This window comes from Schistocerca serialis, chromosome 9 (genome assembly GCF_023864345.2).
Source record: "Schistocerca serialis cubense isolate TAMUIC-IGC-003099 chromosome 9, iqSchSeri2.2, whole genome shotgun sequence".
In the NCBI taxonomy this organism is placed as follows: domain Eukaryota; kingdom Metazoa; phylum Arthropoda; class Insecta; order Orthoptera; family Acrididae; genus Schistocerca; species Schistocerca serialis.
This window is the reverse complement of record NC_064646.1, coordinates 532,651,314-532,675,237: the sequence shown is the minus strand read 5'-3', so window position 1 is coordinate 532,675,237 and position 23,924 is coordinate 532,651,314. Positions and strand designations below refer to the sequence as shown.

General features: G+C 36.4%; 2 protein-coding genes across 2 annotated transcripts in view; one reads left to right on the top strand and one right to left on the bottom strand.

The window, feature by feature from the left end:
* Positions 1 to 2,183, bottom strand: part of LOC126418889 (molybdenum cofactor biosynthesis protein 1-like) — a 330,883-nt gene extending 328,700 nt beyond the window's left edge. Inside the window, exon 1 of the mRNA XM_050085897.1 lies at positions 1,697 to 2,183. The gene's annotated coding sequence lies outside the window, so the exon portion shown is untranslated. The remainder of the gene's footprint in view (positions 1 to 1,696) is intronic.
* Positions 2,184 to 17,921: 15,738 nt separating this feature from the next.
* On the top strand, positions 17,922 to 20,430 carry LOC126418838 (uncharacterized). The gene is made up of 3 exons (XM_050085816.1): positions 17,922 to 18,251; positions 18,407 to 18,518; positions 18,626 to 20,430. The coding sequence occupies exons 1-3, from the start codon at positions 18,099 to 18,101 to the stop codon at positions 19,864 to 19,866; spliced, it is 1,506 nt and encodes a 501-aa protein (XP_049941773.1). The 5' UTR covers positions 17,922 to 18,098; the 3' UTR covers positions 19,867 to 20,430.
* The last annotated feature ends 3,494 nt before the right edge of the window (positions 20,431 to 23,924 follow it).

The following is a 23,924-nucleotide window of genomic DNA, read 5'->3' as shown; positions in this document are numbered from 1 at the left end:
GGACAAACACACACACCCATGCCCGAGGGAGGACTCGGACCTCCGCCAGGATCAGCCGCACAGTCCTTGACTGCAGCGCCTTAGACCGCTCGGCTAATCCCACGCAGCATTTATGACAAGCAAAACTACAAATATGATTGCTGTTTATTTCATTTGCACCAATTTAAGCTGTGCTCTTAGGTTTGTGTATAACCACACTCTCAAAAATCCTGGCTTATTTCAAAGAAACCACAAAGTATTGGTAACAAGCAAGACTATACATATGATTGCTGCTCGTTTCACTCGCAGTAACTTAAGCTTTACTTGTAGGTTCCCACCTAACCACACCCTCAGGAATCATGACATATTAAAAAAAAAGTCAATTATTTGTGATAAGAAAAAATATAAATTTCATATGATGTAAATGTCTTTTTGTTTCACTAGCAGCAGTTTCATCGTTCATTTTTTAAGCTTGAAGCCATGAAAGAGAAGAAACTCATTTCATGTAAATAACATCAAATATTGTGGGACATGCTTCTATTACATAAATAAGAAGACCCAGAATGTGTTACAAAAGCAAAGCTGGAGAGAAAAGGTATTAGTGTGTTCTAGGATATTATCCTACTTCTTTCAGTTCTGTAACAATACGTCTCTAACCACAGTGAATGCATTTCATCTTGAAATCTCTTAAGGACTGATGTGTCTAAGGGATATTTAATTATAACAAACTGTATATAGAGTGATGTGTTTGTGATAAATCTTCTTTTTGACGTTGCCTTCAAATTGCATACTGTCAAAAAATCCAAGTTATAACATGGAAACAATGAAATATGATGAATACAATACTGTGTCTCAAAATTAGTGAGTGAGGAATGTCACATGACCGATTTCTGATTTCAACCAAACACTAGCCACTAATTTCTGATTTCAGCCAAATGCCAGCTACATAACATAATACTTCCTAATTTTAGTGACTCACGATACGTTATGTCATAGCCAGTGATTAGTATGTGAAAATTTATGTTATGATGGTACCACTTTTGTTCCAGCTGGTAAAAATTGAGGAGCATTAAAGCAGTAAAGTAGGGATCATTTCAGAGCAGCCAGTAAGTGGTTCCATCTCACTGAATTTTGTATTAATACTGACAAACTGTAAATATTCTCTTTACCTTATCAATTAAAGAGGATGGCAATAACTGCTTCAGCTAAACTTCTTGACTTCTGTCTTCACACAAAATTAACATGGAAGAATTATACCAAATATATCTCTACTAACTTAGTATGTGTTACATATTTGTTAGGTAAACTAAGGTCATGTGTTAATGATAAGCTATTGCTAAATGCATACTATACCTTTTTCCAAGCACAATTGACATGCCATTGTGTTATTGAGTAATTTCCCTGGAGCAAAAAAAGATCACATTTGGCAAAAATAAGGAGTTCAGATGCATTTGTGGGGCTGTAAATAATGAGTCTTGGAAACCCTATTTAAAAAAAAAATAAATAAATAAAAATACCAACAGCTACATTTCTCTTCATATTAAGTTGTCTAATAGGCCTACATACAAAAAAAAACTAGCATTATTACAAACTAAAACACTCTATCCATTGATGTTATTTTGGAAATTTGTGGTACGTTCCTATTGGGACAAACTGCTGAGGTCATTGGTTTACACACTACTTAATCTAAAACTATCTCACGCTAAGGATAACACACCCATCCATGCCCGAGGGAGGATCCGAACCTCTGAAGGGGGGGAGGACTGCAGGAACTGTGGCAAGGTGCCTCGACCCCGCGGTGGTGTAGCCACGTGGCCCGTCAATATAATACACACCTAAAACAGAAGACAGACATCACAGTCGCTAGACTTAAGGAAACTCTAGACAGTTACAAATACATGAGGGTAAAACAGTTTAATATGTTGTCACTACAGGTACACAATGTGTCACCAATATGTTTAAAGACGTCGCACAAATGTGGCTTTGAGAGAAAAAGCATTTTATACAATAGAAGAGTTCAAAACAGGCTTTAAAAATTATCTCAGACAGTAATATAGTTTCATTACATTAAACTTATGTATGTGATTCTACAGAATACATCATGTGCAGTATGATGGACAATTTAATGTCGAACAGTAATTACGTAAAATATTTTTTAGTCTGTGTATGTTATTTATGTGATTGTATTGCTATGTCTGTGTACACAAAAGATTATGTTGGTTGCATTTTTAAAGGTGTATAATAAATAAATAAATGAAACATCCTTCATCTGAAGCACTTGATTAGATAGAAAGTGTGTATTTGTAATTGACCTTGATCTTTTTTCCTTTCAGATGATTTTGCAGTTACAGTCATCTCGAATACAGGCTGCAGTGGCAGACTTATATCCATTTATGGTATTTACCAAACTATTCTATTCGTTATGTTCGGCTGACATAGAGACCCATAAATCTTCCTGTCTATTCCAGAAATTGGGAATCTAGCACTTTCTGCAGTGTTTGCTTATTTTTACATGACATCCATTTTCTCACTGTCGTTTCTTGGGGTGGTAGGTTTTATATTTCCACAATATTATTTTCCAACTAATGAGAACTAATCAAGTAGATATATATGCAAAACAGAACTAACAGCCCCTTGGTTTCCAGAGCTCTTACTTCCATAACATAAGGTGTGCAAAGTTAACGTATCTATAGAAATACCAGTAACTTGATGTTTTTAATATCTGGATCTGCGTCGTTTACCAGTCATGATTGGACAGACTGTGTGAAGATTAAATATGCAAGAGTTATTTATCATTTTTCATATATATAAGGAAATATATATGATACACACACTGAAGAGCCAAAGAAACTGGTTGTTGTTGTTATGGTCTTCAGTCCTGGGACTGGTTTGATGCAGCTCTCCATGCTACTCTATCCTGTGCAAGCTTTTTCATCTCCCAGTACCTACTGCAACCTACATCCTTCTGAATCTGCTTAGTGTATTCATCTCTTGGTCTCCCTCTACGATTTTTACCCTCCACGCTGCCCTCCAATACTAAATTGGTGATCCCTTGATGCCTCAGAACATGTCCTACCAACCGATCCCTTCTTCTGGTCAAGTTGTGCCACAAACTTCTCTCCTCCCCAATCCTATTCAATACCTCCTCATTAGTTATGTGATCTACCCATCTAATCTTCAGCATTCTTCTGTAGCACCACATTTCGAAAGCTTCTATTCTCTTCTTGTCCAAACTATTTATCGTCCATGTTTCACTTCCATACACGGCTACACTCCATACGAATACTTTCAGAAATGACTTCCTGACACTTAAATCAATACTGGATGTTAACAAATTTCTCTTCTTCAGAAACGTTTTCCTTGCCACTGCCAGCCTACATTTTATATCCTCTCTACTTCGACCATCATCAGTTATTTTGCTCCCCAAATAGCAAAACTCCTTTACTACTTTAAGTGCCTCATTTCCTAATCTAATTCCCTCAGCATCACCCGACTTAATTAGACTACATTCCATTATCCTTGTTTTGCTTTTGTTGATGTTCATCTTATATCCTCCTTTCAAGACACTGTCCATTCCATTCAACTGCTCTTCCAAGTCCTTTGCTGTCTCTGACAGAATTACAATGTCATCGGCGAACCTCAAAGTTTTTATTTCTTCTCCATGAATTTTAATGCCTACCCCGAATTTTTCTTTTGTTTCCTTTACTGCTTGCTCAATATACAGATTGAACAACATCGGGGAGAGGCTACAACCCTGTCTTACTCCCTTCCCAACCACTGCTTCCCTTTCATGCCCCTCGACTCTTATAACTGCCATCTGGTTTCTGTACAAATTGTAAATAGCCTTTCGCTCCCTGTATTTTACCCCTGCCATCTTTAGAATTTGAAAGAGAGTATTCCAGTCAACATTGTCAAAAGCTTTCTCTAAGTCTACAAATGCTAGAAACGTAGGTTTGCCTTTCCTTAATCTTTCTTCTAAGATAAGTCGTAAGGTCAGTATTGCCTCACGTGTTCCAGTGTTTCTACGGAATCCAAACTGATCTTCCCCGAGGTTGGCTTCTACTAGTTTTTCCATTCGTCTGTAAAGAATTCGTGTTAGTATTTTGCAGCTGTGGCTTATTAAGCTGATAGTTCGGTAATTTTCACATCTGTCAACACCTGCTTTCTTTGGGATTGGAATTATCATATTCTTCTTGAAGTCTGAGGGTATTTCGCCTGTTTCATACATCTTGCTCACCAGATGGTAGAGTTTTGTCAGGACTGGCTCTCCCACGGCCGTCAGTAGTTCCAATGGAATATTGTCTACTCCGGGGGCCTTGTTTCGACTCAGGTCTTTCAGTGCTCTGTCAAACTCTTCACGCAGTATCGTATCTCCCATTTCATCTTCATCTACATCCTCTTCCATTTCCATAATATTGTCCTCAAGTACATCGCCCTTGTATAGACCCTCTATATACTCCTTCCACCTTTCTGCTTTCCCTTCTTTGCTTAGAACTGGGTTTCCATCTGAGCTTTTGATATTCATACAAGTCGTTCTCTTATCTCCAAAGGTCTCTTTAATTTTCCTGTAGGCAGTATCTATCTTACCCCTAGTGAGATAGGCCTCTACATCCTTACATTTGTCCTCTAGCCATCCCTGCTTAGCCATTTTGCACTTCCTGTCGATCTCATTTTTGAGACGTTTGTATTCCTTTTTGCCTGTTTCACTTACTGCATTTTTATATTTTCTCCTTTCATCAATTAAATTCAATATTTCTTCTGTTACCCAAGGATTTCTACTAGCCCTCGTCTTTTTACCTACTTGATCCTCTGCTGCCTTCACTACTTCATCCCTCAAAGCTACCCATTCTTCTTCTACTGTATTTATTTCCCCCATTCCCGTCAATTGCTCCCTTATGCTCTCCCTGAATCTCTGTACAACCTCTGGTTCTTTTAGTTTATCCAGGTCCCATCTCCTTAAATTCCCACCTTTTTGCAGTTTCTTCAGTTTTAATCTACAGGTCATAACCAATAGATTGTGGTCAGAGTCCACATCTGCCCCTGGAAATGTCTTACAATTTAAAACCTGGTTCCTAAATCTCTGTCTTACCATTATATAATCTATCTGATACCTTTTAGTATCTCCAGGGTTCTTCCATGTATACAACCTTCTTTCATGATTCTTAAACCAAGTGTTAGTTATGATTATGTTGTGCTCTGTGCAAAATTCTACCAGGCGGCTTCCTCTTTCATTTCTGTCCCCCAATCCATATTCACCTACTATGTTTCCTTCTCTCCCTTTTCCTACACTCGAATTCCAGTCGCCCATGACTATTAAATTTTCGTCTCCCTTCACAATCTGAATAATTTCTTTTATTTCATCATACATTTCTTCAATTTCTTCGTCATCTGCAGAGCTAGTTGGCATATAAACTTGTACTACTGTAGTAGGTGTGGGCTTCGTGTCTATCTTGGCCACAATAATGCGTTCACTATGCTGTTTGTAGTAGCTTACCCGCATTCCTATTTTCCTATTCATTATTAAACCTACTCCTGCATTACCCCTATTTGATTTTGTGTTTATAACCCTGTAGTCACCTGACCAGAAGTCTTGTTCCTCCTGCCACCGAACTTCACTAATTCCCACTATATCTAACTTTAACCTATCCATTTCCCTTTTTAAATTTTCTAACCTACCTGCCCGATTAAGGGATCTGACATTCCACGCTCCGATCCGTAGAACGCCACTGGTACACCTGCCTAATATCGGGTAGGGCCCCCGCGAGTATGCAGAAGTTTTGCAGCATGACGTGGCATGGACTCAACTAATGTCTAAAGTAGTCATGGAAGGAATGACACCATGAATCCTGCAGTGCTGCCCATCAATCTGCTAGAGTAGAAGGGGGTCGAATCTGTTCTGAACAGCTTGTTGCAAGGCATCCCAGGTATGCCCAAACATGTTCATGTCTGGAGAGATGGAGGCCAGCGGAAGTGCTGGACGTGTGGGGTGTCGGATTGACCTGCTGGATTTTTCCAAGTCTGTCGGAATGCACAATGGACATGAATGGAGGCAGGTAGACATGATGTTTACATATGTGTCACCTGTCAGAATCGTATCTAGAAGTATAAGGGGTCCCATTTAATTCCAACTGCACACGTCCCACACCATTACAGAGCCTCCACCAGGTCGAACAGTCGCCTGCTGACATGCAGGGTCCATGAATTCATGAGGTTGTCTCCACACTCATACATGTCCATCCGTTCGATACAATTTGAAAAGAGGCAACATGGTATCAGTCATTGTTGACGGGCCCTGGTGAGGTGTAAATCTTTGTGTTGTGCAGTTGTCAATGATACACAAGTGGGCCTTCGACTGCAAAAGCCCATATTGATGCTGTTTCATTGAATGGTTTGCACACTGATGGCCCAGCATTGAAATCTGCAGCAATTTGCAGAAGGGTTGCACTTCTGTCACACTGAAAGCTTCTCTTCAGTCGTCGTTTCTCCCATTCTTGTAAGATTTTTTCCAGCTACAGCGAAGTCGTAAATTTGATGTTTTACTGGATTTCTTATATTCACCATATGCTCGAGAAATGGTCATATGGGGAAATCACTACTTCATCGCTACCTCAGAGCTGCTGTATTCCATCTCTCTTGCACTGACTATAACACCATGTTCAAACTCACTTAAATCTTGATAACCTGCCACTGTAGCAGTAGGTACCGATCTGATAACTGCTCCAGACACGTCTTGTCTTACATAGGCATTGCCATATTCTGTCTATTTATATATCTCTGTATTTGAAGTCACATGCCTATGCCAGTTTCCTTGGCGCTTCGGTGTTTGTGCGTGTGTGTGCGTGTGTGTGTGTGTGTGTGTGTGTGTGAGAGAGAGAGAGAGAGAGAAGATTACTCTTTCATATCTTGTGCAGTTGTCCTTTTGAATGGTCCTGGTGACAGGAACTACACTTCTGGGGCAATGAGTTGAATATTTTTAAAGCAACCATTGTATCAATGTTCCTTTCATGATTATGCATGTCCTGCCTCATGCAGATAACAACTTGGTTTTCTTTTACTCAGATGTGACATAAAAACACGTACTGGATGTAGATTTCATTATTCCTAATTGGGTGAACATAGGCTTGCAGTGCTGCAGTCTTTAGCTTGATGCAAAGATTCTGATTGCTTTTTTTATGTAGCACTGCCACATTCTTGCAGCCTTCAGAATATCCCCATAACAGTAGGCCATGATTGATGTGGCTATTAAATATTGCATAATGCACTGTTATAAGGTATGGGTCAGCTAATACACCTTCTGTTCTCCTCAGAAGGTATATTACTGTACACACAAACTAAGTTGACACTCGGCACGGTGGCTGAAGCGAGTGACAGTGGAGGCATCTCCCATTTACAGTCATTCCCATAAGCCACGGCGCCGAGTGTCAACTTACTTTCTGCAGACAGTACATCAGAGAGCTGGGAGCACACATACACTGTTTGTTCATTCATTATTAATTTGCTGTCAATCAGGAATCCCAGCAGTTTGATAGCCTCCATATTATCGGGGTATGCAACATTTGTAAGGCTACATGTAAGATTTTGTTGTGTTATTTCTTCATTCGTTTTCATTTTATTGTCGAAGAACCATTGTTTGGTGTTTTGTAAGATCACATTTGTTGTTTGCAGAGCTTGTGCAGCAGTTTTTGTTTTCACAGATACTAACAGTGCACTGGCAAAAAATAAGTTAAAATCTATGTGAATGATCATTGCTCCGGTATGTCTGTACAAACAAAACACAGAAGGAAACGTATACTGGAGACTGCCCAACTGAATGAACTGCTGGACAAGGAAATATGCATGTGTGGTTGGACATTTAAAAAAGTAAAATTCGTAATGTCCTGTCGGTGCCGAATTCACTGAAGACATGATACATGCGCGGATTGGAGAAGGATAGAACTGTCTCTGTTATTTTCCTTGAGTTATTTAGTGAGATTACAGAATGCATAAATCTGGCAAATGAGTCAAGGATTATACACTTCAGAAAAGTTGCAGTAACATTTTCAGGGATCAGACCACCGCTATGGTCGCAGGTTCGAATCCTGCCTCGAGCACGGGTGTGTGTGATGTCCTTAGGTTAAATAGGTTTAAGTAGTTCTACGGGACTGATGACCTCAGAAGTTAAGTCCCATAGTGCTCAGAGCATTTTGAACCATTTTTTGAAACTAGTAAAGAGTATAGGAAGGTGTTTTGTACTGAGTGACTAAATCAGTCAAACAACACTTCGAAAATGTGCCTCTGTTTAATGGTTTTGTTCAAATTTAAATAAGAAACTCTCGTATTACAACGAGCCAATAATAGCAACCAAAGCATTAAGCCGTAAAAATCATATGCAAAATTTACGATAAAGATAGTGACATTTATAATAAGTATCCTTTACTTCCAAAGCAATTCGTATTTTCTCCTTGAGTTTCATTCTTCTACACATTTTTCTAACGCACACTGTGGACATTTTTATAAGCGGAGGTAAGTTTCTGGAAATTTCTTGTTTAGTTATTAGTGTAAGATCTACGGTCTCTATTGGATTGGATTGGCTTTGTCAATAATGATTTTTAATTCTGTCATCAAATGCCCCCACTTTCGAAGTCAGTACTTTAATATAAAAAGCCATGGATTCATGTCAGCAAATAACAACTCTGCTTTTTCCTTCACATTTTAAATTAATCAAATAAACTGGCTTGTTCTAGTGCGTAGTTCTGTTGCTTTGTTGTCTTTGGTTGTTGGTATTATTAAAATCCACTGCTCCGGTATGTCTTCATTTACTGAAATACAATTTCTGAAAAGTAGTTTGTTTGGAGGCGTACGAAAACCGGTGCTGTGTTTATCTAGGTTTGTTATTTTGAGTATGCGTTTGGTGTCCATTGTCATGTAATCGTATCGTGTTAAGAAGTTATTTGTGTGTTCGAAGTTTGGTTGCGCGTTGCGCGATTACTTGCTAGTTGCAAGCAGTTATTTTTATCGGTGTACTGCTACAAATTATTCGATTGTTGTAAAAGACGTCTCCAGGGCTATTACGAGTCATAACGTCTCAAAATTGATGAAAATACGTCCTAAAATAATCTCCCTTCGTTGTCTCATACCATTATTATATATACTGTCTGATGTTTTGGATTCCGGGGGAGAAAAACCGGCAAATTAACTTTGTAATCATTTATTTGATGGTTTCAGGAGCATTAGTAACATACAGTACCGGTATGTAATTTCACTGATAAAATAAAACCATTACCGTCACACCCCTCCAGTTCTGTAGGACTACGGTTTTGTTGAATACACATTTTTAATATTGAACTGTATTAATCATCCCTTTTATGTGTAATCATGCTTATTTCTAGACCTCGGTATATTTATTTTATTACGCATTTTATCGCAGTCATGTTTTACGTGAAGTTTCATTGCTCACATCGAAATAATTGTGATGCATTGGCATTATATCACCTAAACCAAGTATGTAAAGATCTGTATTTACGAATACCGGTACATGAAATGTGTAGCTATTGTAATTGGAATTGTGAATAAGTTTTGTTTTAATTGTAGCGTAAATCATTGGTAAGGTTGAAATATGGCATCCCGGCTAAGACACAAGTTGAAAATATGATCACTATTTTTTATTTACTTAAATTTGCCATATTTCGTGACAGTACCTTTTCCGTTAGACATTTGCAAGGCGATATTAGTCTTGGCTTCAGTTGTCTAAGTATGATTCCACAATGCATCGTTGTCGGCTGCAGAAAAGACGTGGTTCAACGTGTTTCTCTCATTTTGGTGTTTCAAATACAGTTTCTTCAAATGTAGTTTCTTCTTTTTAGTTAATACAAAAATAATAGTAACATAATTCAAAATTATTTATGACGGCGACCTTCGCATTGTTCTTCCGTCAACACACACCAAGAGTTAGCTGCCGACTAACTATAGTCAAAGACGACTCCAACGTCAAAGATATTTTACACAATTCACAAGTTTCCACTTGTAATCAGTCTCTTTGCTATTCTTTGATACATTTTCTAATAGTAATCAATATGCTTTTACTCTCAAAAACAGAAGTAAATTAACATATAATAAGACAAATTATAATAAATTCTGACAAAAATATAAGAAAACATTTACAATTCGGTATCGACAAATACGGTAAAAAAATAACATCTCCCAGATCCATTACAACTGCTCCCCAGGGCTTTTGTTGTTATGGACATATACAACAAAATCCCGACAACACTCAGTGATGGATCTATATTACACAATTAGTACATTAATGATGCAGTCTGATAACCTCTTCCAAATTTGGACTCTTTGAATCTGTGGACTTGTTACTGGCTGTTGTTGCAATGATACCTCCCCATCAATCCCATACACAAAAATTTCAAGTAAAGAAATTATTTAACATGACAAATATACATGGTATAAAACATACATGAGAAATATTCTAACATACAGCATACAGATTGAAAATAATAGAAAGGTAAAACTCATTTCCTAGAATAAGATTTAATTTTTTTTTTTAAATATTAATGTTAATTTCATTATGCTTACATATTGTACAGTAAAAATGATATTGGACATATATAGTGTAATGTGTTTTTCTCTATATTTGCCTTTTATATATATATTTTTTAACTTCTGATTTTTTTAAATTTTTATATTTTTTTTATTAGTCATGGGTTTTTGTTTTTTGTATATTTTTTTGCTTATGATTTTCTTTTTAAATTTTTTACTTAGGTTTTTTTATTTTGTATTTTTTTTCTTATGATTTTCTTCTTTTAGTACAGCTAAAGATACATCAGTATTATCTAAATTTTTTGCAATTATTTATGTACACTTTCCTCTCTACTACAATATTACTACAAGTCACATTCTTGTGAAGAGTACTTTTGCTCCACACAACATCAGTATAAACAACAATCAACTGCTCATATATCATGAGGCTTTATCTAAAATTGGTTTTGAAACTTATACCTTTGCATGCATGTCCTCACATGCATGCCTTCACCCACAGGGAAGACTTAGCTTCCAAAAATTAGAAAAATTCAGAAATGCTCACTATGGAGACTTTTTTTTGTAAAAAAGTAAAAATAAATCTTTCTCTCATTCTTTGTTACAACAGTGTTTTTTCATCAGTTTCAATTAATATGTGACTTCAAATTATTAATTTATACATGCAAATATACACACTTGGTTGTACAGGCAGTTTTGTTCTAACAAGTGTATTCCAGTGGAGGACTTTTGTTTTAGATGATAATAGGTTATTTAAATTTTGAAATTATGATTTCTGTTTATACAGTTTTAAAGAGACAACATTCCTGAGACCAAATAATTTCTTTGACTTAGGATACACCAAACGATAAGCATTAGGGTGTGGATTTTCTATGACTTCAACAGGCCCAATATAGATATCAAAGAATTTTTTAATTTCTGAAGTTAACATTTTTGATTTTTCATGAGATTTGACCAGAACAAGATCCCCAATTTTAAAAGTGGTTAATCTTACCCTATTGTTATGTCTTTTATTCCTCTTTTCCCCTTGTTTCCTCATAGTTTCCCTGAAAATATCTTCTCTCTCTTGCATAGTTAAAGGTGTACATTTAGGAAATTCAATAAGTTCTGATATAAGATTTGGAGGTCTAATATTAAACATAATCTCATACGGTGAAAATCCTGTGGAACTATGTTGTAGGCTATTCATAATATATTCAAAATTTCGAATGTGCCCAAAACAAGGTTGGATGTTTATGGCTACAATAGGTTCTACAAAGTCTCCCAATTTCCCTCATATATCTTTCTGCAGGATTGGTGGACGGAGAATAAACAGATATAAGTATATGCTTCAATTTTGATCTTTCAATAAACTTTTTCCAAATTTTAGAGGTGAACTGTGAACCATTATCTGATAATATAGCTTTTGGTTTACCCACCTGTTCGAAATAATCTCTTTCAATTTTTATTATAATTTCATGGCAAGTAGCTTTTTTCACTGGATATAGTTTAATTAATTTTGAAAATACATCTACCATAACAAATACGTAACAGTAACCACCTTTACTCTTTGGTAACATTCCATATAAGTCCACTGCGATAAGATCTAAAGGTTTTTCCGGAATAATGTTTTGCATCTCTCCACCACATCTTTGATTGCTCACTTTAACTCTCTGCCATTTGTCACAGGTTGCCAATTCTTTTCTTACCTTCTTTCCAATATTGTAAAAATAAACATTTTCTTGTATCTTTTGAATACACTTCTGTATCCCACAATGACCAAAACTTTCATGTATGTAAATGATCAGCTTATCAGCATCTGCCTCTGGCCAACACAGTTTCCAATTATCAGAATCTACATCTGTTCTCCGAAATAAAATCCCCTTATGCAATTTGTAAAATTTATCAAGTTTCTCATACCCCTTCTTGCCTAAACATTCTTTGATTAATTTCCAACTCTGATCTAAATTTTGATTTTTTCTAATTTTGTTACACATAGCTCTAATTGTTTTTTCATTTTCCACCCCTTTCAAGTATCTAATTTTAAATTGCTTTTCCTCCTCTTGTTCAAAAATCTCCCTTTCTCCCCCAATTGGTAACCTTGAAAGTGAATCAGCTACTACATTCTCAGAACCTTTTATGTGTTTGATTTCAAAGTCAAACTGTTGCAGTAAAATTGCCCATCTGGTCAATCTACTGTGGTATAATTTGCACTCTTGTAAGTAACTCAAAGCTTTGTGATCCGAAAATACTATGGTTTTATGTCCAACAAGGTAAATTCTAAATTTTGTAAAAGCCCAATGAATTGCCAAAAGTTCCTTCTCTGTGACTGTATAATTTTTCTCACGCTTGAGCAACATTCTGCTTGAAAATGCTATGGTACAATGTATCTTAACTCCATTCTCTACTCTTTCTTGAAATAACTCTGCTCCAAGCCCATAATTACAGCTATCCGTGTTCAAACAAAATGGTAAATTAAAATCTGGTCTGTGTAATAAGTGTTGCTTCCTCAACTCTTGCTTAATTTTATCAAACTCTTCCTGACAACTTTTATACCAAACCCAAACAGTGTTTTTCTTAAGTCATTGACTTAAACATGGTGCATTCAGACTCTGATCACTTATATGTTTTCGGTAATAACTGCATAACCCAAAGAACGACTTTAATTGTTTTTTAGTCTTACGAATAGGAATTTCTGAAATTGCTTTAATTTTTTCTGGATCTGCCAAAATTCCCTTGTCTGTGACAACATGACCCAAAAATTTTAATTCAGAAACTGCAAATTTACATTTCTCTAATTTCAGTGTCATCCCCCCTTTTCTAAGTTTTTCACAAACTGACTTCAAAATCAAAAAATGTTCCTCCCAATTTTGCCCTGTAACCAAAATGTCATCTACATAAATTATCGGTTTAGACGCAAGTTCTTGCCCCAGTACATGATCCAAAGCTCTTATAAATTCAGAAACAGAAGAATTTAACCCAAATGGCACAACACAATATTGGTAACTCTTACCATTGTACAAGAAAGCAGTATATTTTCTAGGATTAACCGAAAGTGGTACCTGATGAAAACCCGAAGTTAGATCCAAACTTGACATATATTTTAAATCTGTAAATTTATAGAGTAACTCATCAATATTTTCAGGATGGTCTGTCTGTCTGAACAAAATTTTGTTTAAGTGTGTAGAGTCCAAAACCAATGTTACTCCACCATCTTTTTTCGAAACTACTACTAGAGGATTATTATATGCACTGATACTCCTTTCCATTACATTACATCCTTCCATCTTTTTCAGCTCTTTCTCAACAGCAGGTCTTTTTGATATTGCAATACTGTATGGTTTTATGAAAAATGGTTCATGAGGTTTTACCTGAAGCTCACACTGATAACCCTTTACCCTTCCAGGTATGTCACTGAAAACATCACTGTATTCCCACAGCAGATTTTCTAACTGTTGTTTTTGCTCCCCAGATAAATTTTGTGTTTCTGAAATTTTCAAATTTACTAAATTCCCAAATTCAACTTCATCAGTATCAAATCTATGAGTTTCAATATTCTCCAATCTATTTTCTTTTAGTAAATTGATACTGTCAAAATTTCCATTACTCCGATCACCAAGTGTGTTCACAAAATTTGTCTGAATGTATTCCCTTTCACTAGTTTCTACAAAAGTTATTTTCCAACCCAATCAAATGCTGTATTTACTTCTACTATCCAATTCATACCCAAAAGAAAATCCTCATTAAATTCCTGAATTACAAAACATCCATGTGTGAACAACTTGCCTTCAATTAAAAATGTCACTAAAGCCTGGCTTTTTACCAATTTACTGCTCTTCCCAGTAGCACCTTTTATCTTTACCCCAACAACTGGCATTTCAACATAATCTTTCCCCACTTTCAATTTCTTGCTTAACCTTTCAGATATTCCCGAGATCTCGCTTCCTGTATCAATTAAACATTTACCAATCCATGACCCAATTTGAACTTTTATATAAGGACTGCAAAATTTTCTCAGAACCTGTATCCTCATGTAATAAATCACTTTCAATTTCCCCAAACCCATACTTATCAGAATCATATGGCATATCATTACATGTATTAATTGTCACAGTTATAAAATTTGCACAAGAGACAAAAGTGTCATGAGTACTCTCTATTATCTCAAATAGCCAAGAATTTTCATACAAATCACATTGTATACTATTGAAGTACTTATCCTTCAGCTTTTCAAAAATAAAATATCTCATCTTTTTCCACCACTCAGGACATACAGTTTCACATACATTAATAAGCATCTTTCTAAAGTTCTTGTCAAAAGAAATAGTTTCACTGTTCAGCCATATATTCATAAGAAATGTGTGTGTATCATTAGTATCTGTAAAAGTTTCACTTAGGTTACAAGATATACATGTGTCATCGTTATTTGTGTAGTCAGATTCTTTACCAACAACATCAAAATTCACACTTTCACATACATCCAGCTTGTGAGCTTTATTCATCCTGGTAACATCCCTGGGAATTTCTATAATATTCTCACTATTTAATCCATTTTCAACCATGTGTATACCCAACTCCCTATTTAAACTAATGAAATACCTTTCCTCAACATCATCATCAATACCATTACCATCATTATCAACTTTATCAACAACATCATTATCATTACACATATTCAGGTCATACACATTCAAATTATTCCCCAAAATATTATTTCCCCTTTCTAAAATTACCAGATCAATTTCACCAACATTTTCATTCTCACAGCATGCATTCTCTCTTTCATTCACACACATCTCTGAACTACTACAAATTACATCATCTGACAAAGTGTTGTTCTTTTCTGCCCGAGTGTAAAACTCTGTTAAATTAAATGAATCACAATTACTTTTATCCACTGTATGTTCTTGTGTACTGAAAATTTTATCTTTATCAATATTATTTTCCTCTTGAAATTTTTTCAATAAGTAACAACTAATAACCTCATGTGATAGCTTAGGTTTGGAACTGTCATGTTTGGGTTTATGATAGTCACATCCATTGGTCCTTTCATCATGCTCACCTTCTGCCTCAACCTTGCGGACCTTCAAGGGGGTGTCTACTCGTTTATTATTTCTGGTTCCTGTATGAACTGCTGATTGTGGTTCTGCCAATGTCTCTGATCAACATTTCTGATCCCATTCCTATGCCAAACATTACCTGATTGTTGGTAGTTCCTATTGCACTGACCTCTATAAAAATTTCTGTGATTTTGATCCCTAAAGTGTTCTCTATTTTATTGATTATTAATGTGAAAATGTTGTTCTTCTTTTGGATAAAAATTATGGTCCTTCTTTTCAAAATTGTTATATCCCCCTGAATTTTGACTGACGCCATGATAATTGTTTTGTTCCCTTTTTTGAAAGTTGTCATTTCCCCAATTTTGACCATTACCTTTCTGAGTAAACCCACTGTGTGTTCGTGTTGTTACCCTATCTAACTTATCAATATAATTGAGAAACTGCTCTACATTACTATCAGGACAATGAACTAAACTCAACTGCATTGCTGATGGCAATCTTCTCTTTAAGGTATCAATTTTGATCAAGTCATCCAAAGGTTTTGTTAAATGAATAAGTTTTTGAAGTTCACTTTTGCAAAATTGTTTCATGCTCCCATCTGATTCTCTATAGTTTCGCCCATTCAAAAATTCACTTTTGATTCTAGTTTGTTTAAGATCATCCCAAAATTTTTCCAGAGTTACAATCTGGTTTGCCCAAGTCAAAGCTTCCCCTTCCAAGAATTTTTTCACAAATTTAATTTTTATTTCATCTGGTGAGTGAGGTAAAAAACAATCCTTACAATACAGCATAAAATCAACGGGATGTAAGGGTCCCTCTACCGAAAAGTGCTTCAATGGAATATTAGATACAAGATTACATGTGTTGACATTGTAATTTTTGCTTTGAAATTCAATGCTAAAACTTTCAATTTTTTCGCTAAGTTCTTTGACAGATGTTTTGTTTTCTAAATCATTGCATTCTACTTTTTCTTCTAGAGTAACCAAACGATTGTCAGTTTTTTGTTCTACATTTTTTACTAAAACTTTTGAGAAATACGGAAGCGTCCGATCCCACCCGTCTGCTTTGACCCATGACGTCACAAATATGGCGGAAACAAAAACAAACACACACACTTTCCACAAGAAGCCTAATGACACTAACGGGACAAGCGCGGGAAATGGGGTGTTTTGGGTGGGGGGCAAACTAAATATAAACAAATTTAGACGCCTTGCGTACCTACAACGTGTAAGAGAAGACAGCCATGCATGAATACCGACCCACCTCCCCAGGGGTCGTAACCCCTGCAACCCATAGAAGATAAAAGGTGCTTCAGTAGCTGATTAGTGTTTTTTGTCTTTTTAAAAAAAAAAAAATCTCACGGGATAGAACGAACAGATCAAAGATAAATATAATAAACTAAAACAGAAACTCGAGGAAACAGATAATTAAAATAAGTAATAAGTGTTTTTAAATTTAAAAAAATCTTACGAGATAGAACGAACAGATCAGAAAAGTAAATAAAATAAGATAAAACGGAACTGGAGACAGCCACACTCAAACCAAACTCCGCGCCGTCATGACGTCACACACAACACCCTTACGTCACGGGTCAAAGCCGACGCGTTGAATCGGACGCTTCTGTCGACCCAACTTTTTGTGTTCTCATCCAAATTTTTAATATCCCCTTTTATCTCATTAAAACCCATTAAATTTCGTTCCCTATCTACCAGTAACTCATTTTTTACAGTATTAATTTCACCGCTCAATTTAGCATCAATTTCATTTACTTTTGCTTCCACAGATTCAATTTTTTCCTCAACACTGCCAACTCTGTTCGAAAGCTCACCCACTTGGGTATTGACTGCTTGGACTTGCAACAAAATGTTATCAATTTTTTCATCCCAGTAAGTCTCATTGTCGTCAACTGATTGTTTAATTTCTTTCGTAAAATTTACAAGAAAACTTTTTAAATCAAATTTATCGGTTCTTTCTCTTTCATTTGACCTGTCCTGATGTTCGAAGTCTATTAAATTACTACTTTCTACTTTAGGCACAATACTCTCGAAAATCTCATAAGTCATTGTGAAGAACAAAAATTTATACACAACAATATAAAACAAGATAAAAATATTGTTTTAACAAAATACGAGGGTTTCGTGACTTATCTGGAACACTCTTCTACTGTTGCAGAACCACGTTTTCCATCCATGTTATTGTTGACCAAAATTCTTGAAGTATTTTCTTCTGTCGAAAATTAATTTTTTGCCGAAACATTTCTTCTCCAAAACTTTTACTTCCCGATGAACACAAACACTGCAACACACATTCTGAAGAAACTGGTATTAACACACAAAACTGTTCTTCCTCGTAGCACTGTTGAAAATCTCGTGAACGCAATATCCCGGCTACAGTCAACGCCACCTAGGAACAAGGCCTCACATCGTGAGTCTAAGGAGCCTGTGACGTCACGGGTAGGGGTCTGAGAAGCTAGGAACCGACACACGTGATTCGTAGCGTTTCCATGTTGTACTTTGTGCTGTTCGTGAGTGGTTATTTGATCTATACTCAGTTACGATGCCCCGAAGGTGTTGTATGCCGAATTGCAGGGGCAATTACGATAATGGACCTAAAGTCAGTGTATTTTATTTTCCATCTGACGAGAATTTAAGACGAAAATGGTTATCGGCTGTTCACAGACAGGACTGGACACCGAGTAAGCACTCTGTTGTAAGTATCAGTGTATTTGTTTGGTTAGTGTGTCGTAGTTACTTGAAATGTAGTACAGCTGAACAAAATACAGTAAACAGAAGAACATATTTATAATCTCATACCTCATTAATTTTCGTTATATGATTTAAAGAGAACTGTATGCTTGTTTTTAGATATGTGAACTGCATTTCAACAAGGACGACATTTTAAGCAGTACCAGCATGTATGACCCGAAAACTGGTATACTCTTGACAGCACCGTTGGATCGTCGACGCTTGAGAAAAGGTGAGTTACGAAACACGCTCTTAGTAAAGTACAGTGGCATAAGAACTATCTTTATTTCACTTATATGCTGTGAGATCGGTTTCATACCTCGTTATTAATTTTTTCAGATGCTATCCCATCGAAGTTGCCTGGATGCCCATCTTACTTGTCGAGTCATCAAACTGCAGTACGAGAGGACCCAGAAATTCGTAGGGGGCGTTTAGAAAATCGTGCTCTTCAAATTGCTATCCAAGAAAGTGTGGACACACATGCGAAAATGATTGATGCGATATCGTTCGATAGTTTAGAACAAATGAAAACAAAGTTGAGTGAATGTGAAAAGCACAGTGACTGGGTAGTGATAAACAAATCTGACAGTGTGAGACTAGTGTTACTAAAGCATAATCCTTACCCAAGAATTTTTTGCCACGTAGTTATAAGCAGTGGTTTATTACTCAGTGTCTTCAATAATGATATTGAAGTGAAATGTATTGGAAACATGAAATTTCCCATGAAAGTAAACAACATACAGGTGGTAAGTGATGTTCTTAAGAACATTTATCTTCTGTATAATAGTTCTGAGGCTCCTGTAGATAACATTTTGTCTTTAATTGACCAGTTATTGCAAAATTTATTAGAAAAGTTGCCAGGAAACGAAACTAAAATTACATTTTTGAAGGAACAGATTTCATTTTTGAAGTGCAGAAGTTCAACTCAATTTAGGTATGATACTAACTCTATGATAATGTGGTCATTAGTACATTCTATAAGCCCACATGCTTACAAATTTTTGAGGAACACTGACAGTTTTTCTATGCCTAGTCCTAACACCCTTTCAAGGCTTTGTAGTAAACTCTCAACAAATCCTGTCATTGAGCAACAGGGTCATCAGTTTATGAGCTACATCACAAATAAAGTAGGTACTTTATCCTCAGATGATAAAACTGTGCTCCTGTTGATGGATGAAATTCATCTGAAGTCTCAGCTTGATTACAAAGCTGGAAATGTTGTAGGATGTGCCTTTAACACTGAAAAATTTTTGTGTGCAACCAGCGCCTATGTTTTTATGGTTCAGAGCATGGAATCACCTTACAAGGATGTGGTATCTATTCTGCCAGTTCATACTATTCAGGGTGATGTTCTGTTCTCTTACATTAAAGCAGTCATTGTTAAATTAGAAGCAGTTGGATTTGAGGTGGTTGGTATAGTAGCAGACAATAACGCAATTAATAAGAAAGCAATGTCTAAGTTTTCTACTCCTCCAGATGGAAAAATAAAGTATGATCACCCTGTACAGTCTTCTCCAAATCGCCCATTGTATTATTTTGTGGATACTGTCCATATTTTGAAGTGTATCCGCAATAACTAGTTTAACCAAAAGGAGCAGATCTTGTGTTTTCCTGACTTCAGTGACAGTTTGAAGGGCGGTTTGTCTTCTGTTGAAGCACTGAAAGAATTGCACTTGATAGAAAAAGATGAACTATTGCAATATGGCAGTTCCTTAACTTTGAAGTCTCTATTTCCTAACTCAATTGAGCGCCAAAATGTCAAGTTAGTGTTGCGTATTTTCAGTGATACGACAGTTGTTGCTTTGGACACATTTGGTTCAAAGAAAGCAATTAGCAACTGGGAAAGTACTGCAACATTCATAAAAATAATAAATCGTTGGTGGGATATTGTAAATGTAAAAACACTACTCAAGGGACAGAGGTTAAGAAATATTTTCCAAGAACCTGTGACTAGTAAATCCCATCACATACAAGAATTCTTACAGTGCTTCATCTCATGGTTATGTTCTTGGGAAGAGTGTAGTGATGAAAGAAAACTTACTCGAGAGACACATAGCGCTTTGAAACACACAACTGCTGCTTTGATAGACTTCAGTGACTACTGGCTTTCTGAGAAAAACAGATCATATTTGCTGTTAGGAAAAGTACAGACACTTGCTGTGACAGTGCGAGAGAGAGACAAAGATATTGTTTATTACTCTGTGGCGGACAGCGCTCACATAATTATTCTTAGGATATAGTTTTTGTTTGTTCTGGTTAAGAGTAATTTTAGTAGAGGAGAGCCATTCTTGTGATGTAAAAAAATCGACGCCATTGCGAGTTTTGATTCACATTGTAAAATATAAGTGCATATGGAAGGAAATCAGTTAATAGAACAATAAAATATTGTTCATTTCAAGAAGGTACGTCTTATTATACACCCAGCGATGTACTGCTATTGTGACTTACTAATAAACACCAGTTGAGAACAGTTCCGACGGGAGCGTTCAGTTCTAGTGAAATAGTTCGATGTTTTCTTCGGAAAAGAAGTCACTTCATGGATCATTCAAAACCACAATAGTAACTGGACATTTCTCAGAACTGAAAGCAATCTGATTGCTATGCAACAGAGCCCCGAAGAATATTTCTCCGTACTTTGGTTACCACTTTCAGCTCAACACGGTATTTGCAGCATCTGGAGCAGATTTCTACAACAGCGGAAGCGTGTAATCGCCATCAGTTTCACACACCGCCCTGTGTACGCTGTATGTATTTACCCACAACAGTGAACATACAGTTACTCACACAAATAGAAAGACAATACTAGGTGGTGTGGGGAAACATTTCAGTATAATGGCCCTGTAGAGCTAAACAGTAATTAACCTTGTAAGAAAAGGAGTCGTTATAAATGTCTACCGTTAGACAGGACACGATCCTGATACAACACTCATAGTGAACCTGCAATATAAATATGTTCGTAATTTAGTAAGTAATGTTTCATTGTGTGTATATATGTCTAGTTTTATAGAGTAACTACATTATGGTCCTTTTGTATGTTTCATGCTAACTGAACGTGCGGGAGTATCTTGTGAAGAGAACGAGTGCGCCTTCCCAGCAGCCGAGCAGAAACTGGAAAAAGGCCAGAACATTTGAATTACTAGCTTTCTTGAGCATTTATGCATTGTAGTGACCCCTCATGTAGAAATTTTCTAAGTATAAATAGAGTTGCTATATTACTTTTACTAGAATTCCAGTATTTCAGTAGATATAGTAAGACAACATTTTATGTGTTATCTATGCACTGTTTTTGTGTCACATTGTAAAGTGTACATTAACAGCATTAGGACATTAACATTTTTGCGTGTGTAAAAGTTCAATAGTCACTTTTGTAGGACTTATTTAGAGGAGAAACTGTCAATTGCTCATTTACATGGTGATAACTAGATCTATGTTCAAAGCTAATAAGCAAGCAGGCATCACAATGCCACAAAATGAATTAAATAGTGTGAATGCATCGTCAACTAGTGCCACAGAATTTAATACCGCCGTAGTTAGCGATATGTCGATTATGGCTGAGCAACCGGCAATAATTAATGCGCTCATGCCGTCGACACAAACGGTTGCTAGTTCCGACATTCATATGTCGAAAGAAGTCCAGAGAAATATGCAGCAACCAACAAACAACATGAATTTCATCTCTGACATAGACGCGTGCGAAAACGAAATGACTGTACCGAAAATTGTGTCGGTACAATCCTCGTTAAGCCCAGTGCAATCGCCAATTGCTGAGAATACCGATTTGTTATCCCAGCTGATGTCAAGTTTGACTGTCATAACACAAGGGATTAAGGCATTGGAAACATCGCAATCTAATCTTGCAACGGCACAATCCACGTTTGCAAACGACATGAATCGTAGATTCCAGGCATTGGAGAGTGCGCAATTTAATTTGGCTCAGGAGCAATCTAATAAACTAAAAGAAATAAATGATAAGATTACTGAAAAATTCCAGAGTTTGGAAACAAAGCAGAGTCACTTGATTACCAGTCAGGCACAACTCATAGTTACACAAGAACAACAGTATCAGGAATTAACAAACAAATACAAAGACATCTTATGTCGTCAAGATACACTAAATCATCAAGTGCAAGAAGTTATTCATGTACAGAACACTATTGCGCAAGACGTGAATACAATTAAGCACGATAACGAGCAAGCTGTCATTGAGCTTACTCGGAGGATAGACACTCTCAGTCTCGAAGGCGAGAAACACATAGAGAAACTTTTCAATGAACAAAAGATCGCATTCTCTAAGGACATTGAAGATTGGGCGAAAGAGCAAACCGAGACAGTGCGAAATTATGTTGACAAAACCTTGAAAGAAACGGTTTCTAACGTGCAAGTTAACAACAAAGCTGCACAAGAACAACTTAAAGCAGAAGTTAAAGAGATTAAGGAGAATATAGGAGATGCATTTCCTGCTTGGAAAGCAAAGATAGAAAATACATTAGAAGCATGCCAGCAAGGTCTAGTTAATACTAGAGGGGCACATACTACTTGCAGTTTATCAAAAGCAGACATTATTCCTGATGAAACCAGTGAAACCGAATCCATGCAGCAATATCCATGTATTGGTGCATATTTACGTAATCAACCAGAAACAAATTATCGAGATTATCATTCACCGCGTAGTAGCCACCAGAATACACCTGTGACTATGAATGAAGAAAAAATGCTTAAATATCGTCAATTCCAGATATTTATTCCCGAAAGGAAGTCGATCCATCCCGTGGTATTTATCAAGCAATTTAAAGGGATATTGCCGCGAATGTGGACTGAGCAACAAAAAATTATGTACGTTGCAGGATTCATACATGGAGATGGATCGATGTGGGCGTCAGAAGCATCCGATTGGTGTCAAGATTATGACCAATTTGAACGCGCTTTCTTCCACAAATACTGGAATAAAGGTGTACAAGAAAGACTACGTAAGGAAGTTTTTGACCCACAATCTTTTTCTTTCAAAAATGGATCTTTAAGAAAGTATTTCGAGAAGTATATAAATAAAAGTAAATACTGGAATGAGCCAATCCCGACGCAGGATATCATTCGAATATAAAAGGGCAAACTTCCACTTGAAGTTAAGGAAAAACTTCTACATGTGCCTGAACAACATGTGGAAGATTTTCTAGCCACATTGGATTCAATAGACATTCTGTTCGAAGAATCTCGTATGCGCTATAACCAACCAAGTTACCAACCTAACAAATACAATAGTTACAACAAACAGTATGGAAACAAACCTTTTGCACACAATTCACCAAACCCACAGGTGAATTATTTCCAGAAAAACGTGAAATTTGGTAACGAAAATCCCGACAAGTGTAATCATGACCAACAATGTGAACAAACATATAAACGGAAATGGAGGAAGAATAATAAGAAGAGGAAAGGATACTATCAAGAAGTGAATTATCAGCAAAAACGCCGATATCAGCAACCAACCCAAGAATATCACAACCAGCCACAAACTTCAGGTTGGGTACCAAATGAAAATGCAAATGAATGGAGAAATCAACCACCAATAATAACCGACGTAACGGAGCAGACATCTACTAATAATGGACAATCGTCAAACTAAACTCGACTGTCAGAAGCC

Bases quoted from the DNA above. Each gene is read 5' to 3' on its own strand.
- LOC126418838 (XM_050085816.1), top strand. From the start codon at position 18,099: ATGCCCCGAAGGTGTTGTATGCCGAATTGCAGGGGCAATTACGATAAT. The intron at 18,252-18,406 runs GTAAGTATCAGT...GCTTGTTTTTAG, and splicing joins CACCGAGTAAGCACTCTGTT to ATATGTGAACTGCATTTCAA. The intron at 18,519-18,625 runs GTGAGTTACGAA...TAATTTTTTCAG, and splicing joins TCGTCGACGCTTGAGAAAAG to ATGCTATCCCATCGAAGTTG.